The sequence below is a fragment of the Oncorhynchus clarkii genome, chromosome 8 (genome assembly GCF_045791955.1).
Source record: "Oncorhynchus clarkii lewisi isolate Uvic-CL-2024 chromosome 8, UVic_Ocla_1.0, whole genome shotgun sequence".
Classification (NCBI taxonomy): domain Eukaryota; kingdom Metazoa; phylum Chordata; class Actinopteri; order Salmoniformes; family Salmonidae; genus Oncorhynchus; species Oncorhynchus clarkii.
The window spans coordinates 30,513,949-30,534,286 of record NC_092154.1 but is presented as its reverse complement, the minus strand read 5'-3'; the positions used below and the strand labels follow the sequence as shown (position 1 = coordinate 30,534,286).

Here is a 20,338-nt window from a genome sequence, read left to right as displayed (position 1 = left end):
GCACAAAAGCCACTTGGCGGAAAAGTGGAATCCTATTAAATCTTTCTGCTAAGCCTCCATAAATACAAGGAGCTGTCCCAAGTCACACTCCTCCACTCCTTTCCTCTCATAATCCCATCAGGCTAAAAACAGAACACTGGCTGTAAGGTCCCTTGCTAGACAAACACACTTCTGTAATTGACTGAACTAACACAAGTTCTAGAGTTGGGTTTAGTGAGGATAACGTTTCGTCGCTAAAAAAAAGTAATTTGATCCAAACCAGTCGGATCTTCTATAGTTTAGTTAGTAGAAAGGCTCTCTCAACACAACATAAGCTTCTCGTTCAATTCCTTGACACCTAGGCCAGGCTTGACATTTTTTGGGTTTCAGATACAAGCAGATAAAACTGTCCCATCTCAATGAGCATCACAATCTCCAATCACACAGCACCATCCGACGCAGCATGCCGATGCAACTCAGTGCTAACCCAGCGGATGTAAACATTACGAGGAGAAAACCTCCAGCCCGTACATTCATCCAGCACTGAAATTGAATGAGACGTGCACATTAAAACAATCCGTTTTTCAAACGTTAAGTAAGCAGCAGACTCACCTCTCTCACACGTGCCGGCCCAGAACCCAGTCCCGGTGCAGTCGCAGATAAACCGGTTCCACCCTTCCTTACAGACTCCGTTGTTCTTACAGGGATTGCTATCACACTGTTTCCCCGTGACTTTACTGCAGGTGGGCCTGATGCCGGTGGTGTTCTGGGACTCGGAGATGGCCCGAATGTTTTTGGAGCGTCCGTCGATGAAGAGGTCCCGGATGCAGCCCACATAGCCGTAGTTCAACATGGCCGTCCACAATTCGGTAGGTAACACCAGGCCTACGCGGTTGTCAGGGAGACCACCCAGGTAGAGGTCTCCCTCCAGGTCTAAGATCTCGTTCTCTCCGCTGGCCGTGAACGGAGTACGACGGTTGTCCACTGAGATGATGCCTGGAGAGGAGGAAGATGGAATTGAGGAGAGGAAGAGAGAAAGAGGAAGGGAAGGTGAGTGTGAGGGTCTAAGCCATTCTAATATTGAGTCGTTTTTAGATTCTTAGACTAGTAGTCTCACGAGTTGTGTGTCTGATGACACATTATAGAAGAGTCTTGAAGCCTGGTTCACAAGGCCAGTATGTTAGCCTTAGGCTACGATCAAGAGTGCTTGTTGTTTGCCATTGGTCAGAGGAGTGTGGATAAATCAGGTTTATGGTTCCAAAGACCTTCAAGTCATTCACTTCATTTTGTTCTTCAAACACCTCAGTGAACTACCAACTGTCCTCGCTGTCTAACTAAGAGATTTAAATCCCATAATGTGAAGTCCCATGAAACAGTTCATCAAGCTAATACCACCACTCAGCCCATATCCATATATCTGTCTAATTTCTCTCTCTCTTCCCTCAGAAAATCCTCCTCTTCTCCCAATCCTTCCTTCTTTCCCTTCTTTCATTGGTGCTAGGTAGTGATTCATCAAAGTAGAATGTGTTGACACAGGGCTAAATTGGCTGCTCTAACCTGATATATAACACAGACCCAGGACATCAAATAACATAAGTACTACTACTGCTCTCTCTCTGCTTCTCTCCATCTCTTTCTCTTTCCTCTCTTCTTCTCCCGCTCTCTCTCTCTCTCTCTCTCTGCTTCTCTCTCTTTCTCTTTCCTCTCTTCTTCTCCCGCTCTCTCTCTCTCTCTCTCTGCTTCTCTCTCTTTCTCTTTCCTCTCTTCTTCTCCCGCTCTCTCTCTCTCTCTCTGCTTCTCTCTCTTTCTCTTTCCTCTCTTCTTCTCCCGCTCTCTCTCTCTCTCTCTCTGCTTCTCTCTCTTTCTCTTTCCTCTCTTCTTCTCCCGCTCTCTCTCTCTCTGCTTCTCTCTCTTTCTCTTTCCTCTCTTCTTCTCCCGCTCTCTCTCTCTCTCTCTGCTTCTCTCTCTTTCTCTTTCCTCTCTTCTTCTCCCGCTCTCTCTCTCTCTCTGCTTCTATCTCTCTTTCTCTTTCCTCTCTTCTTCTCCCGCTCTCTCTCTCTCTGCTTCTCTCTCTCTTTCTCTTTCCTCTCTTCTTCTCCCGCTCTCTCTCTCTCTATCTCTGCTTCTCTCTCTTTCTCTTTCCTCTCTTCTTCTCCCGCTCTCTCTCTCTCTCTGCTTCTCTCTCTTTCTCTTTCCTCTCTTCTTCTCCCGCTCTCTCTCTCTCTCTGCTTCTCTCTCTCTTTCTCTTTCCTCTCTTCTTCTCCCGCTCTCTCTCTCTCTGCTTCTCTCTATCTCTTTCTCTTTCCTCTCTCTCTCTCTCTCTCTCTCTGCTTCTCTCTATCTCTTTCTCTTTCCTCTCTTCTTCTCCCGCTCTCTCTCTCTCTCTCTCTCTCTGCTTCTCTCTATCTCTTTCTCTGTCCTCTCTTCTTCTCCCTCTCTCTCTGCTTCTCTCTATCTCTTTCTCTTTCCTCTCTCTCTCTCTCTCTCTATCTCTGCTTCTCTCCATCTCTTTCTCTTTCCTCTCTTCTTCTCCCGCTCTCTCTCTCTCTCTCTGCTTCTATCTCTCTTTCTCTTTCCTCTCTTCTTCTCCCGCTCTCTCTCTCTCTCTCTCTGCTTCTCTCTCTTTCTCTTTCCTCTCTTCTTCTCCCGCTCTCTCTCTCTATCTCTGCTTCTCTCTCTTTCTCAATCCTCTCTTCTTCTCCCGCTCTCTCTCTCTCTGCTTCTCTCTATCTCTTTCTCTTTCCTCTCTTCTTCTCCCGCTCTCTCTCTCTCTCTGCTTCTATCTCTCTTTCTCTTTCCTCTCTTCTTCTCCCGCTCTCTCTCTCTCTGCTTCTCTCTCTCTTTCTCTTTCCTCTCTTCTTCTCCCGCTCTCTCTCTCTCTATCTCTGCTTCTCTCTCTTTCTCTTTCCTCTCTTCTTCTCCCGCTCTCTCTCTCTCTCTGCTTCTCTCTCTTTCTCTTTCCTCTCTTCTTCTCCCGCTCTCTCTCTCTCTCTGCTTCTCTCTCTCTTTCTCTTTCCTCTCTTCTTCTCCCGCTCTCTCTCTCTCTCTGCTTCTCTCTCTCTTTCTCTTTCCTCTCTTCTTCTCCCGCTCTCTCTCTCTCTGCTTCTCTCTCTCTTTCTCTTTCCTCTCTTCTTCTCCCGCTCTCTCTCTCTCTCTCTCTGCTTCTCTCCATCTCTTTCTCTTTCCTCTCTTATTCTCCCGCTCTCTCTCTCTCTCTCTCTCTGCTTCTCTCCATCTCTTTCTCTTTCCTCTCTTCTTCTCCCGCTCTCTCTCTCTATATCTGCTTCTCTCCATCTCTTTCCTCTCTCTTTCTCTTTCCTCTCTTCTTCTCCCGCTCTCTCTCTCTCTGCTTCTCTCTCTCTTTCTCTTTCCTCTCTTCTTCTCCCGCTCTCTCTCTCTCTATCTCTGCTTCTCTCTCTCTTTCTCTTTCCTCTCTTCTTCTCCCGCTCTCTCTCTCTCTCTCTCTTTCTCTTTCCTCTCTTCTTCTCCCGCTCTCTCTCTCTCTCTCTGCTTCTCTCCATCTCTTTCTCTTTCCTCTCTTCTTCTCTCGCTCTCTCTCTCTCTCTCTCTATATTTCTGCTTCTCTCCATCTCTTTCCTCTCTCTTTCTCTTTCCTCTCTTCTTCTCCCGCTCTCTCTCTCTCTCTGCTTCTCTCTCTCTTTCTCTTTCCTCTCTTCTTCTCCCGCTCTCTCTCTCTCTGCTTCTCTCTCTCTTTCTCTTTCCTCTCTTCTTCTCCCGCTCTCTCTCTCTCTCTGCTTCTCTCTCTCTTTCTCTTTCCTCTCTTCTTCTCCCGCTCTCTCTCTCTCTCTCTCTGCTTCTCTCTCTCTTTCTCTTTCCTCTCTTCTTCTCCCGCTCTCTCTCTCTCTCTCTCTCTTTCTCTTTCCTCTCTTCTTCTCCCGCTCTCTCTCTCTCTCACTCTTTCTCTTTCCTCTCTTCTTCTCCCGCTCTCTCTCTCTCTCTCTATCTCTGCTTCTCTCTCTCTTTCTCTTTCCTCTCTTATTCTCCCGCTCTCTCTCTCTCTATCTCTGCTTCTCTCTCTCTTTCTCTTTCCTCTCTTCTTCTCCCGCTCTCTCTCTCTCTCTCTGCTTCTCTCTCTCTTTCTCTTTCCTCTCTTCTTCTCCCGCTCTCTCTCTCTCTCTCTCTTTCTCTTTCCTCTCTTCTTCTCCCGCTCTCTCTCTCTCTCTCTCTTTCTCTTTCCTCTCTTCTTCTCCCGCTCTCTCTCTCTCTATCTATCTCTGCTTCTCTCCATCTCTTTCCTCTCTCTTTCTCTCTGTCTGTCTCTGCTATTTCTCACTCTAGCAGTCTCTCTCTCTCTCTCTCTCTCTCTCTCTCTCTCTCTCTCTCGCTTTCCTCTTTCCTTTTAATGTAGTGAAATACATTCTGTTATGGAGCTCAAGGCAACGACAGACTTTCTCTTTCTCGCGCCAAATATAATCTTCCTCTCTAAAGCTCCTCTCTTCTCTGTTCTGTTTGTCCAACCTTTTTCAGGTCAGCGGACACAAAGGATAAAGAAGCAGTGGGGGAAATAGAATCAGGAAATAGGATTTAAAAGGTTTTGCTTGATCATCCTCATGATACACGTCTCATCGCCTCATCCCCGAGATCAAATCAAATTGTATTTGTCACATGCGCCGAATACACCATGAAATGCTTTACTTACGAGCCATTAACCAACAGTGCAGTTCAAGAAAATATTTTCCAAATAAACTAGAGTACCGGTACCGAGTCAATGTGCGGGGGGGGGGGGGGGGGTACAGGTTGTGGACAAGGTAGAAATACTTCTGCAAACCATGCAACAGTATGATGCCTCTGATGTATATTCTGAGGGGTTTTATAACGATCATCACCATTCTCCTCCACCACCATCACCTTCCCTCCCCCCTCCTTGTCCCCCCCCCCCCGGTCTCATGGTAATTTACCGTTAATTAACATAAACATGTTTAGCATCTCCAGGACTCCACACATACTCTACAAGCCATATACAAGCTGCTGATTCACACCTTTGGAACATCTACATTTAAACAGTCTAATAAATAAGTCTAATAAGTCTAATAAATCAATTTAATATGCACCATCACAATAAATCCATTATTTATTTTAGGCAGGTATGAAGAAGCATTATGATATGAAGAAAATGTATTTCAGAAGAACAGAATAGGAATTGGCCTACTGTATGTTATCTGGCTATGCGCCATGCCATAAAGGCTGTAGGCCTGTTCATTTGGCAGACAAGATATGCTTGTAAGTCATTTTGCCACTATTTTACATTATAAACTGGGTGGACCGATCCCTGGGGGGAGACATCTTAAATCATTTAAAATATATATTTTTCTGTGTAATATGCGGTAGTCTATGTATTGTATAACGGCCCAATCATTATTTTAATTCTGTTTTTTTTTTCAGGATTGTGATCATATATAGGAATATGCATATGAATAAGCACATGCACTGAGTGTCCCAAACATCAGGAACACCTTCCTAATATTGAGTTCCACCCCCTCTTATACCCTCAGTACAGCCTCAACATGGGAAACTGATGAGCGGGAAAAACCCAGCAGCTTTGCAGTTCTTGACACAAACCCGTGTGCCCGGCACCTTCATCTACACTGATTTAAGTGGATTTAACAAGTGACATCAGTTTATGCCATGAAAAGAACAGGTATTCTTAATGTTTTTTACACTCAGCGTATGCATCAGCTCTAATATGCGAGTAGTGTTTAGAATGAACCATCACCTTAGAAAGTGCGTACATTTTTGTTGTGTTAGGCTTTGGAACAACATCCACAACTACCAACATCCACAACTACCAACTACCAACATCCACAACTACCAACATCCACAACTACCAACTACCAAAATCCACAACTACCAACATCCACAACTACCAACTACCAACATCCACAACTACCAACTACCAACATCCACAACTACCAACATCCACAACTACCAACATCCACAACTACCAACATCCACAACTACCAACATCCACAACTACCAACTACCAACATCCACAACTACCAACTACCAACATCCACAACTACCAACATCAACAACTACCAATATCCACAACTACCAACTACCAACATCCACAACTACCAACATCCACAGCTACAACTACCAACATCCACATCCACAACTACCAACATCCAAAGCTAACAACATCCACAACTACCAACATCCACAACTACCAACATCCACAACTACCAACATCCAAAGCTACCAACATCCACAACTACCAACATCCACAGCTACCAACATCAACAACTACCAACATCCACAACTACCAACATCCACAACTACCAACATCCACAGCTACCAACATCCACAACTACCAACATCCACATCCACAACTACCAACATCCAAAGCTAACAACATCCACAACTACCAACATCCACAACTACCAACATCCAAAGCTACCAACATCCACAACTACCAACATCCACAGCTACCAACATCCACAACTACCAACATCCACAGCTACCAACATCCACAACTACCAACATCCACAAGTACCAACATCCACAGCTACCAACATCTACAACTACCAACATCCACAACTACCAACATCCACAACTAACAACATCCACAAGTACCAACATCCAAAGCTACCAACATCCACAGCTACCAACATCCAAAACTACCAACATCCACAGCTACCAACATCCACAGCTACTAACATCCACAGCTACCATATTTCCACTCAGTTTCAGCCTGTTGTTGAACTTTTTTCTTCAAATTGATCATCCCAGAGAGGTGAGTTATAAAAGAACGCTACTGTTTTGATGAGAATTGTTGTGATTTTCGATTGCTTTTGCATTGATGTCAGAGTGGTAAGAGGGACAATAGAGCCCTGAGTACCAGGCCATTAGGACCTGATGGAGGGACAATAGAGCCCTGAGTACCAGGCCATTAGAACCTGATGGAGGGACAATAGAGCCCTGAGTACCAGGCCATTAGGACCTGATGGAGGGACAATAGAGCCCTGAGTACCAGGCCATTAGGACCTGATGGAGGGACAATAGAGCCCTGAGTACCAGGCCATTAGGACCTGATGGAGGGACAATAGAGCCCTGAGTACCAGGCCATTAGAACCTGATGGAGGGACAATAGAGCCCTGAGTACCAGGCCATTAGGACCTGATGGAGGGACAATAGAGCCCTGAGTACCAGGCCATTAGGACCTGATGGAGGGACAATAGAGCCCTGAGTACCAGGCCATTAGGACCTGATGGAGGGACAATAGAGCCCTGAGTACCAGGCCATTAGGACCTGATGGAGGGACAATAGAGCCCTGAGTACCAGGCCATTAGGACCTGATGGAGGGACAATAGAGCCCTGAGTACCAGGCCATTAGGACCTGATGGAGGGACAATAGAGCCCTGAGTACCAGGCTATTAGGACCTGATGGAGGGACAATAGAGCCCTGAGTACCAGGCTATTAGGACCTGATGGAGGGACAATAGAGCCCTGAGTACCAGGCCATTAGAACCTGATGGAGGGACAATAGAGCCCTGAGTACCAGGCCATTAGGACCTGATGGAGGGACAATAGAGCCCTGAGTACCAGGCCATTAGGACCTGATGGAGGGACAATAGAGCCCTGAGTACCAGGCCATTAGGACCTGATGGAGGGACAATAGAGCCCTGAGTACCAGGCCATTAGAACCTGATGGAGGGACAATAGAGCCCTGAGTACCAGGCCATTAGGACCTGATGGAGGGACAATAGAGCCCTGAGTACCAGGCCATTAGGACCTGATGGAGGGACAATAGAGCCCTGAGTACCAGGCCATTAGGACCTGATGGAGGGACAATAGAGCCCTGAGTACCAGGCCATTAGGACCTGATGGAGGGACAATAGAGCCCTGAGTACCAGGCCATTAGGACCTGATGGAGGGACAATAGAGCCCTGAGTACCAGGCCATTAGGACCTGATGGAGGGACAATAGAGCCCTGAGTACCAGGCTATTAGGACCTGATGGAGGGACAATAGAGCCCTGAGTACCAGGCCATTAGGACCTGATGGAGGGACAATAGAGCCCTGAGTACCAGGCCATTAGAACCTGATGGAGGGACAATAGAGCCCTGAGTACCAGGCCATTAGGACCTGATGGAGGGACAATAGAGCCCTGAGTACCAGGCCATTAGGACCTGATGAAGGGACAATAGAGCCCTGAGTACCAGGCCATTAGAACCTGATGCTCGTTAGTGAGTTGGGTACCACCAACGCATGTCCAGAGTGCCTAAGAGGAGATTACCGTGACTCAAAGTTCACGTGGAATTTTACTGTGGTCATAACTCATGACTGCCGGTGTGGCGGTAATATGCTCACCGCAACAGCCCTACCCCCTCTTCCTCCTCCCACTCCACCCAGCCCTCTCTCCTCACCTGAACGTCCATCCCTCTGAATGTCCACGTGGTGCCAGGCTCCATCATTGACCTTGTTCTGGGTGGCTTTGACCTTGATAGTGCCTGAGCCCATGTCCAGCAGCAGGTACAGTCCTCCATCCAGCAGCTCTACAGCAAAGAAGTCTACTTTGTAGTTCTTCTTCCCTGCTGCGTCCCGCCGGTCCTGGGCCTGGAAATTAGGTGAGGTACTGAGTCTTCTGACTACTGGGAACCAGGCGGGGGTGTAGTATATGACCAATATATCACAACCCCCCCCCCGCGGTGTCTTATTACTATTAAAAAGTGCTTAAGAACGTAATTGGAGCAGTAAAAATATGTTTTGTCATAGCTGTGGTATATCAGACCATACACCACGGGTATGGCAAAACATTTGTTTTCACTGTCAGCCAATCAGCATTAAAGGCTCAAATCACATAGTTTCTAAAAATGAATAAACAACGTTTATTCTAAAGCTCTACATCAAGGCTCTTTAGCCGAAACCTTGGGCAAATAAATCCACAGCAGGGAAATATGAGTGTGTGACTCTCTTTCACAGTTCTACACTTACTAGAGATAGAACACCAGCACACTGGTAATCTAATCTCACAAACATTTAATGGATCATTAAACCAAAACGTGGGTCTTCAACAGACCTTCATCGGTGTATTTCATTAGTTAGGTTACCTTGCCGTGGGTGAACAGGATGAGTCCGTTGGGCTCTGAGGTCCTGAAGTCGAAGGAGATAGAACCCATTCTCTTGGTGTTCCACTTGGGGAGGCTGAGGTAGGAGTCGGGGCTCTCGAAGTTGATAGGGTCCAGGGTGGCCACGTTCTCACACTTAAACACCACGTCACCCTGGAGCTTCATCTTGGGGTCTACGATGCGGGCCAGACGGGAGAGCTCTAGACGGATGTCATTATTCTTGTAGACCACCTGGAGGGAGTGGAAGAGAATAGAGATCATTAGGAACAATATTCTAGGTCCATATATGGAATAAAGGTATATGTTTTTTTTTAACTGTTGTGTAATATGTTGGTCCTCCTCTGAAGATTCAAAGAGCAGCAGACAGGAAAAACTAAACTCAATAAGAGGAGAGATGGAGAAAAGAAAGAGGGAAACATATCATATTAATATGTGCTCATCCTTTTTTCGAGATTTTAGGTTCTATTCCAATGTCAAATGTAGTTTATATGGGGTATTATATGGGTTTTCTCTGAAATTGATTTTTGTATAATATGGGGTTTTATATAACATGTTGGTCGTATTTTAAACACATGAATCCAATATCCATTTTCATTTCCCATTTTCACTGTAATCTGGCCATATGCAGAAAGATCACATGCTAACAATATGATTGAACACTTGCCTGCACCGCAGGATATGCAAAAGAGCTTTGAGATTTACATAAATTCACTGAAAGCCCACACTAACACATGGTTATATCAACAGCACTGCACTACTTTTGGCCAGCTAATAGCCAAATGACCGATTAGCAACATAATGAACTAAACGTTCAAATTCCGTTGGGGCAAGATCATTTTGCTGTGACAATATCAGTCAAATTAAGGTCCTACATCTGTATGACAAGATCCTTGGATTACTTGCAGAGCACTGGTGCTCTAAGACTGTGCCTGGTCCCAAGTGGCACCCTGTTCCCTACACAGTGCACTACTTTTGACCATGAGAGTCCTATGGGCATGGTTCAAAAGTAGTGCAGTACGTAGGCAATTACAGTAGGTACCTTTTGGGACACAGGCTGATTCCCCAGGGATATCAATGCTCCTGTATATACCACCATCTATTTATTCATGCATAACCCACCCCAGCGTTTAATGCACACTGTGGGGAGAACGTCGCACCAGCAGTACAGTCAAATACAACACAAATGACAGAAAAAAAGAGAGGCAGAATTGTCAATTAAAATCCATTCAGGCGGAAAATTGAAGGTTCTCTTTTTTTTCTCTGCTAAGGAAGAATACGTCTCTCTCTTTCTCTCTCTCTCTCCTATCTCCTTCCCTCTCTCTCTCTCCCATCTCATTCCCTCTCTCTCTCCCATCTCCTTCCCTCTGTCTCTCTCTCTCTCCCATCTCCTTCCACCTGTCTCTCTCTCTCCCATCTCCTTCCATCTGTCTCTCTCTCTCTCTCTCTCCCAGCTCCTTCCCTCTGTCTCTCTCTCCCATCTCCTTCCCTCTCTCTCTCCTATCTCCTTCCCTCTCTCTCTCCTATCTCCCATCTCCTTCCCCCTCTCTCTCCTATCTCCCATCTCCTTCCCTCTCTCTCTCTCATCTCCTTCCCTCTGTCTCTCTCTCTCTCTCATCTCCTTCCCTCTCTCTCTCTCTCTCTCTCTCTCTCTCTCTCCCATCTCCTTCCCTCTCTCTCCTATCTCCTTCCTTCCCCCCCTCTCTCTCTCTCTCTTATCTCCTTCCTTCCCTCTCTCTCTCTCTCTCTCTCTCTCTCTCTCTCTCTCTCTCTCTCTCTCTCTCTCTCTCTCTCTCTCTCGCTCTCTCTCTCTCTCTCATGGTCTCTTCCTCCCTCTCCTTTATCCTTCTTCCTTCCTTCCTTCCCTCTCTCTCTCCTATCTCCTTCCCTCTGTCTCTCTCTCTCTCCCATCTCCTTCCCCCTCTCTCTCTCTCTCTCCTATCTCCTTCCCTCTGTCGCTCTCTCTCTCTCTCTCTCTCTCCCATCTCCTTCCCTCTCTCTCCTATCTCCTTCCTCCCCCCCTCTCTCTCTCTCCTATCTCCTTCCTCCCCTCTCTATTTCTCTCCTATCTCCTTCTCTCTCTCTCTCTCTCTCTCTCTCTCTCTCTCCCTCTCTCACACAGTCTCTTCCTCCCTCTCCTCCTTCCTTCCTTCCTTCCTTCCTTCCCTCTCTCTCTTTAGCTCTGTCTCTCTCTCTCCTTCCCTCTAGCTCACTGGTTCTGGTATATAGGGCAGTGTGTGCATGGCAAACAGTAGTAGTAATATTTGAGAACACAGCTGTCAGCAAACAGATTCTGCAGCTCCAGGATTACAGATAATCCTGGAAGATTTGACAGTAGATCAACACAGGGGCCCAGAGACTGGAAGGGAGGGAGGGAGGTAGATAGATAGAAAGATAGAGAAACAGGGGGGAAGATAGTGAGAGAGAGAGAGAGAAGCAACAAAGAATTAGAGGCAGAGAGAGATAATTAGATAAGAAAAACATTGGGAAAAGGGGGAGAGAGAGGGGAGAGGAGAAAAAGAGGGAGGGAAAGAGGAGAGGATTAGTGTCCATGTACACTAGGCCACTGTATGTCACTAGGGAGAAGTTGGACAAGGTGGTGTTTGTGTAAAACAACATCTGTAACCAACACTAAACACAGTCTACCTAGGGGTAATTCCACGGGAACGGATTTACGCTGAGACTCACTCTATGCACAATGGTTGACTTCTCTAAATCATTTTCACAGTAAATAAAACATAAACATTTACTGGAAAAACTGTGCAGATGAAGAAGTTTTGTAACAGAATTACGGTAAAATCTCAAGCAGTTTCATTCTGTTACCAGACTTTGTATCTGCACAGTTCGTCCTGTAAATGTGTTTTTTGTAAAATGTTCAGTGGAAAATGTTTAAAGTAGTCATTGTACATATGGTTTGTTTAAAATTGAAATCAATGGTTTTTGTTTGGTATACACTACCGGTTAAAAGTTTTAGAACACCTACTCATTCAAAGGTTTTTCTTTATTTTTACTATTTTCTACATTGTAGAATAATAGTGAAGACATCAAAACTATGAAATAACACATATGGAATCATGTAGTAACCATAAAAAGCATAACTTCCTTTCATGGGCAACGATGCACCAGGCCAGCTAGTTAACATTAGCCTTCATCCTCTCAGGCCAGGGGCACAACAACGTATGAATTTATGGTTGGATCACAATCGTCGTTATAATCATTAGCCAGTGCAGAGAATTAAGTAAAACTACAAGTCTAAATCCCGATCTCCATCCATGGCTAATTTAGGAAAGGGTTGATTTTAGCTAGCTAGCTAGCCACCAGAGGGCAATGACACAACGAGATGCAACAATTCAAGTTTTTTCTGTCAGTGAGGTTTAGCATCAAGTGTTATGTGATCGGTGTGAAGCCAAATCTAAATTCACTCAGTTTAGCTCAATACGGATTGGCTATTATCATTTTTTTATTTTTTTATTTACAATGGAGGCGAAATGCTCACTGGCTTCCCTTACATTCAATGCTATGGGCGGCAACAATGTCATACGCTTTAGGACCAGACAGCATCAGATAGCTAGGATACACATATTGAGACAGAGGGGAGCTGTTTCTTTCGCACGGATGCGTTCTCCAGTGAGATACATTCATCATCTTGCGAATTGAAGGACATTTATGAAACACAGATACATTATTATTTTGTATTTTTTTCTTGGTAAATTTTTTTTGGGGAATCCTGGCTTCCCTGGGCCAACCATGAATACATGGCGCTGGTCATCCGGCTTAGTTTGACAGTGAGAAGTGGCCTTTAACACCACCATTCCTTGCCCCGTTATTCAAGAACACACTAATCCAACACAATCAACCCTTCTGTACAACAATAATAAGGGCAGATAGATACATCTGATTATGACTGGCTGGACGCTCCATTCTGCTCTGCTGGTCAATAACCTAATGGAAATGATGTTAGAAAAGAGAGATTGGCCTCCCCGCACCCCTCATCTCTCCTCTAGCTGCCTTTGTTATGATCTCAGCTTTATTATGCTATCCATAGGCCATCCCTGCTGTCCCCTAGCCACACGGGCCACTCACAATGCAACCACAGCCTTTAACGTGTCTGATTCTCCATCCCTGCTCCTCCATCTCTCATCCTTCTCCAGCTCTCCTCCTCCTCCTTTGCCCCCTTTTCCTCCTCTCTCCATCTTCCTCCTCTCTCCTCGTCCTTGTCTCCCTCTCCCTCCTCCTCCAGCTCTCCTCTCTCCTCCTCTTCCTCCTCCATTTCCCCCTTCTCTCTCTATCTCTCTCCTCGACCTCTCCGCTTACATTTCCTCCTTCTCTCTCCACCTCTCTCCTCCTCCTCCCTGAGATGACATATTGATCAATGTCGGGAGCAGAGACACAGACTAATCTACTATAGATCAGTGCAAGTCCTCTCTGCCCCTTCTTTCCCTGTTCACACCGGCTGCCTGTCTCTTTGTCTGCCTGCCTCTCTCACTCCATCTCTCCCTTCCTCCCTCGGTGGCTGCCTGTCTCTTTGTCTGCCTGCCTCTCTCACTCCATCTCTCCCTTCCTCCCTCGGTGGCTGCCTGTCTCTTTGTCTGCCTGCCTCTCTCACTCCATCTCTCCCTTCCTCCCTCGGTGGCTGCCTGTCTCTTTGTCTGCCTGCCTCTCTCACTCCATCTCTCCCTTCCTCCCTCGGTGGCTGCCTGTCTCTGTCTGCCTGCCTCTCTCACTCCATCTCTCCCTTCCTCCCTCGGTGGCTGCCTGTCTCTTTGTCTGCCTGCCTCTCTCACTCCATCTCTCCCTTCCTCCCTCGGTGGCTGCCTCTATCTCTCTCCCCCTCCCTCCTGTCCTCTTTTACTCTCTACCTGCCTGCCTGCCTCTCTCTACTTGCCTCCCTGCCTTCCTCTGCCTGCCTCACTGCCTCCCTCTTTACATACCTCCCTCCCTCTCTCCTTCCGATGATTTTGACTTAGTATTCATAAGAGGGAGGAATAAAGACACAGGCCAGTCCCCACAGCTACATTTAAAGAAGTAAACACACACACACACACCACTGTGTTTAAGCTAGCTAGAGGACTCAATCCCATCTCTCCAGAGAGCGGTGAGAGTAATGAAAACAAAACAGAGCTAGATCGATGGTACAATGAGCCTGTGTGTAAATATGATTTGAAATTGGATGACAGCAGGGATTAGGGATTTGAAAGGAGGTGTATGATCCAGATAAAATGTGATATAATAAGCATTATTGGAAATCATTATTCTTATTCCTGGGTGGGGGTGATGAAATTGATTGTCGTTGTGTGGGTGAATAGGGGTGTCATTAAGATGAATTTCTGAGGTTATTGTAACAATAGCTCATCTAGGTGGAGGCTGTAGGGATTTCACAGCGTTACATTACAGTAAGATATACTGGCTTTAGAAAAGCAAAGGCCACATGGTCTTAGGCCTGTTTCCCGACCCCAGATTCATCCCAGTTCCCCACACAAAGACAGGGCACAAAGCTATGTATGTATTATGGGTGTGTGGGGCTAGCTTTACAGAGAGACAGAGGTCACATACGTGTGTGTCTCTCTATGGCAAAGCTTGCTGGGTATACCCTCAGGGGTCAGAGGTCAGAGGCCAGAGGAGCATCCTATGAAGCATTTAGCTGTGTCTGTGCCTCTGACAAAATACACTGTAGGATTTGTGCTGTGTGTGATTCATGTTACAAAACAGAAATGAGCAGAGATGAAAAAAAGCTTTGGTGAAAATACAACATGGCTGACGATGCCTTTTAGGATGATCAGAGCAGTATGTTCATCCGAAATGCCAAATGCCAAATGTTGGTCTCTCCCTCTCCCTCTCCCTCCCTCTCCCTAATACCTTCCATCCCTCCATCCCTGCATCTCTTTCACTTCCTCCTTCCACAAACTGGGTGACAGTATAGCAGGCTCAAGAGAGTTGAGCTGCAATACAAGATGCTTCCGTTGAGCACTAGCCTGCCTGTCTTGGCGCTGGTGCCCTGTGGATGCCAGGAGGCATGGCCTCCACCGCTACCGCCTCTGATCACTGGCTTACGTCACGTGACTGCTGGCCCACATGGCTGAGCACAAGGGGGATGGAGGCATGACGCTATCGTCCCTATGCCTAGGGGGGTGGAGGAGTGCAGAGGAAGTAGAGAAGAGAGGACAATACCGTAGCATCCTCTTTTATTCCCAGGCAGCGAGAGAGGGAGGGCGGAAAGGAGGGAGAAAGGGATGGCAGAAGGGAGGGTGGGATTCAATGCTATCGATCAGCTCTTTCTCTGTGGAGCGGTGGAGCTTAGCTGTACTCTGTCGGTTTACTCTTCAAAGAAAAAAAGAGAGAGAGAGAGAGAGAGAGAGAGAGAGAGAGAGAGAGAGAGAGAGAGAGAGAGAGAGAGAGAGAGAGAGAGAGAGAGAGAGAGAGAGAGAGAGAGAGAGAGAGAGAGAGAGAGAGAGAGAGAGAGAGAGAGAGAGAGAGAGAGAGAGAGAGAGAGAGAGAGAGAGAGAGAGAGAGAGGGAGAGAGAGAGAGAGAGAGAGAGAGAGGGAGAGAGAGAGAGAGAGAAGCTGGGCAGTGATGAGTCTAACCCCCCCTTCTCTTGACCCACTCTATCCCTCCTTAATCCTCTGTTACAGCTCTGGCCTGACATTAGAAAAGCAGTGGAAGAGAAAGACACTGATGAAGCGTGATCCAACCATCCAGCCAGTGGGCCCAAATTAACTGAATCATCGCTCATCAGCTGTATACAGAGCAGGAGAGGGAGGGAGGAGGGAGGAAGGGAGGAGGGCTGGACAGACAGACAGACAGACAGCGAGGAAGAAAGAGGCAATTAAAGCAATATGGAGAGAGAGAGAGAGAGAGACTAGAGTGAGAGAGAGAGAGAGAGAGACTAGAGAGAGAGAGAGAGAGAGAGAGAGAGAGAGAGAATGGCAATGTGTAATCAAGCAGAGCCAAGGCAGGGTGGGCATGGTTGTAAGGGTCGTACCCTGTAGTCAGTCAAGCCAGGGTTGGCATGCAGTAGAATGCGCCATGATGTTCTGCATCCCAAATGGCACTTTATTCACTATACAGTGCACTACTTTTGACCAGAGCCCCATGGGCCCTGGTCAAAAGTAGTGTACTAAATATGAAATAGGGTAGCATTTGGGACATAACCTATGACTCCCCACGCCCCCAGTCACATGGTGATTCATTATAATGCTGTAGAGGTAATCACTCTGTAAATAGATTAAGGGGCGGACTGGGACCAGGAATTGACCCTGGCATTTCTAACACACCAGATCTTTTTTTTCCTTAAGGACCCCAAACCGGCCCATTTTTTTCCTTGAGAACCCCATTATTAGCCAGATAATTATAATTTTGCGCAAAAACTGAAGTTAGACAGGCTCACTGGGAAAAAAATGGACCAGCCCAGCTGGCATTTGTCCGAAATGCTAGATGGCCAGTCCGCCCCGGGGTCTTATGAGGAACAGGGTCTTAGGCCTATTTTCCCGACCCCAGATTAATCAAAGCCCCCTCAGTCATTCTCAATGGATACTCATGTTTTTGTGAATCTTATCAGCAGTCTGTGGCATAGACCTACCCTCAGAAAGTCAAGAATGGAAAGGCTTTGGCTAAGTTCCTCCCTGACTACATTGCAGACGCATGCCAAGTCTTACAACTCCTGGATACGTATTCAACATATCAGCTAACCACATATGATATAGCGATCTGATGTACAACTGAATGCATTCATCTGAAATATGTCTTCCGCATTTAACCCAAACCCTCTGAATCAGAGAGGTGCGGACATAATCGACATCCACGTCTTCGGTGCCCGGGGAACAGTGGGTTAACTGCCTTGCTCAGGGGCAGAACTACAGAATTTTACCTTGTCAGAACGGGGACCTTTCGATTACTGTCCCAACGCTCTAACGATGGGTGTGTGCGCAGTGGTGTAGGGTGATTGGTGGAGTTGCTTTTGCGTCCAATCCCTCAGAAGTTACACTAAAGTTTTAGAACACCTACTCATTCATGGTTGTTCTTTATTTTTACTATTTTCTACATTGCAGAATAATAGTGAAGACATCAAAACTATGAAATAACACCTATGGACTCATGTAGTAAACCTCCAAAAAGTGTTAAACAAATCAAAATATATTTTATATTTGAGATTCTTCAAATAGCCACCTTTTGTCTTGATGACAGCTTTGCACACTCTTTGAATGTTCAAAATCATAGTGTTAGCACACTTTAAAAGCCTCCAAGGATAAGTTGTTCAAAACAAGTCATTTTTTGCTAGCCACAGCAGTCAACACAGCAGTCAGCAGTAGTTGTTTAGCTTTCTGACACACCTGTTCTTAGGTATTGTTGTTCTGTTCCGTGACCTAAGACCAGGTGTACTCAATAGTCAGATTCCGTTGCAAAATATTTTGTCTGTTGCAAACGTAAAATGGCTCTCAGAATTTAAAACCCCTCTCATGATCTCACTTCTCTCGTTCCAGATTATACAGTGCATTCGGAAAGTCTTCAGACCCCTTGACTTTTTCCACATTTTGTTATGTTACAGCCTTATTCTAAAATGGATTCAATCATTTTTTTTTTCATCAATCTACAAACAATACCCCATAATGAGAAAGAAAAAACGTCTCTGCAGATTCTCTCAAGCTCTGTCAGGTTGGATGGGGAGCGTCGATGCACAGCTTTTTTCAGATCTCTCCAGAGATGTTCGATTGGGTTCAAGTCCGGGCTCTGGCAGAGCCACATTAAGAGACTTGTCCCGAATCCTCATGCACTCATGCAGGTTTTCATCAGGGATCTCTTTTCTTGCTCTTTTTCATCTTTCTCTCGATCCTGACTAGTCTCCCAGTCCCTGCCTGGGATGCTGCCACCACCACGCTTCCCCGTAGGGATGGTGCCTGGTTTCCTCTAGATGTGAAACTTGACATTCAGGCCAAAGAGTTCCATCTTGGTTTCATCAGACCAGAGAATCTTGTTTCTCATGGTTTGAGAGTCCTTTATGTGCCTTTTGGCAAACTCCAAGTGGGCTGTCATGTGCCTTTTACTGAGGAGTGGCCACTCTACCATAAAGGCCTGATTGGCCACTCTACCATAAAGGCCTGATTGGTGGAGTGCTGCAGAGATGGCTGTCCTTCTAGAAGGTTCTCCCATTTCCACAGAGGAGCTCTGGAGCTCTGTCAGAGTTAAAATTGGGGTCTTGGTCACCTCCCTGACCAAGACCCTTTTCCCCCAATTGCTCAGTTTTGCTGGGCGGCCAGCTCTGGGAAAGTCTTGGTGGTTCCAAATTTCTTCCATTTAAGAATGATGGAGGCCACCGTGTTCAGATCTGTGCCTAGACACAAATCTTTCTCAGAGCTCTACGGACAATTCCTTCGACCTCATGGCTTGGTTTTTGCTCTGACATGCACTGTCAACTGTGGGACCCAATATAGACAGGTGTGTGCCTTTCCAAATCATGTCCAATCAATTGAATTTAACACAGGTGGACTCCAATCTAGTTGTAGAAACATCTCAAGGATGATCAATGGAAACAGGATGCACCTGAGCTCAATTTCGAGTCTCATAGCAAAGGGTCTGAATTATGCAATATTGTTATTATGCACTTTGTCATTATGCGGTTTTGTCATTATGCACTTTGTCATTATGCGGTTTTGTCATTATGCACTTTGTCATTATGCGGTATTGTCATTATGCACATTGTCATTTTGCAGTATTGCCATTATGCACATTGTCATTATGCGGTATTGTCATTATGCACATTGTCATTATGCGGTTTTGTCATTATGCACTTTGTCATTATGCGGTATTGTCATTATGCACATTGTCATTATGCGGTATTGTCATTATGCACATTGTCATTATGCACATTGTCATTATGCGGTATTGTCATTATGCACATTGTCATTATGCGGTATTGTCATTATGCACTTTGTCATTATGCGGTATTGTCATTATGCGGTTTTGTTATTATGCACTTTGTCATTATGCGGTATTGTCATTATGCACATTGTCATTATGCGGTATTGTCATTATGCACTTTGTCATTATGCGATATTGTCATTATGCACATTGTCATTATGCGTTATTGTCATTATGCACTTTGCCATTTGCGGTATTGTCATTATGCGGTTTTGTCATTATGCACTTTGTCATTATGCGGTATTGTCATTATGCACATTGTCATTATGCACATTGTCATTATGCACATTGTCATTATGCACATTGTCATTATGCGGTATTGTCATTATGCACATTGTCATTATGCAGTATTGTCATTATGCGGTATTGTGTGTAGCTTGATGAGGATAATTAAAAATTGATATTTTTTAGAACAAGGCTGTAACATAACACAATTTGGAAAAAGGGAACGGTTCTGAAAACTTTCCGAAGTATGTGTGTGTTGTTGTTGTTGTTTTTAATATAAAACTCGAATTCTGAACTTTAAGCCTCTTGTCAGAATTATTCATTATTCAAGTATTCAACACATCCGCAGCAGATTAGTCCAGAAGTTGGACCAAAGGCATCCATGGACCAATCCCGTGTTGAGTTACCGATGGACAAAAGTGTGTTCCCTTTTCAGATGCCCCCGTTGCTGCTTTCATCACAATGACACATTGTAGTTACACAATTTCTTGACTTTTTGGTAGTGATGGGAAATTGAGGTTGTCTGAAGCTTTTGGGTTTTTCACCAAATTGTGGCGAAAAACGGTTCATTGCTCAACGCTTTTAACACAATGCTCATTAGGGACATCTGTTGGCCAGGAATAAACATGTTTGATGTTTATATAGAAGTTTATTATTTTTTTCGCTAAATCCATCAAAACTTCGTGGCGCAATGGATAGGTCCGATTATTAATAAACTAAAGTTAGTTTGAATGTGAGGTTCGTACCTTTTTACCCATTTCTAAATCATTTTTTAAATGTGCATTTGTGGTATTATTTAGGATGCTGGAGATAAAAGATTATCATAGACTACAGTAAAATTAACAAACTATTTGAACAACAATGTGCAGATAGTGTGGTTTCACAGGAAAAAAAAAGTATCCTGTTGCTGTGGTATCTGATTAGTTCCTAATCCTTGACTCTAGCCAATGAGCTACCGTTCAGGTGGCGTGTGATAAAAAGTGCATTTGTGAATCATGTCCAGTACAGGCCGGCGTTTGAAAGCAACTTGGCATCAGAGAAGCACCAGTGTGCTGATACTGACGATTGTGTCGGCACAGATATTCTGTTTACATAGCAGGTTAGGATAGCAAGTTAGTGAATTAACGTAGTTAGTG

The 20,338-nt window shown here is 45.4% G+C and overlaps 1 protein-coding gene across 1 annotated transcript in view; it reads right to left on the bottom strand.

The window, feature by feature from the left end:
* The window catches only part of LOC139415257 (neurexin-3b-like), a 315,709-nt gene that overhangs the window by 282,891 nt on the left and 12,480 nt on the right, over positions 1-20,338 (bottom strand). Inside the window, exons 4-6 of the mRNA XM_071163222.1 lie at positions 9,050-9,298; positions 8,366-8,555; positions 592-975 (exon numbers count right to left, since the gene is read on the bottom strand). Of these exons, the coding sequence (XP_071019323.1) occupies positions 592-975; positions 8,366-8,555; positions 9,050-9,298 (823 nt within the window). The remainder of the gene's footprint in view (positions 1-591; positions 976-8,365; positions 8,556-9,049; positions 9,299-20,338) is intronic.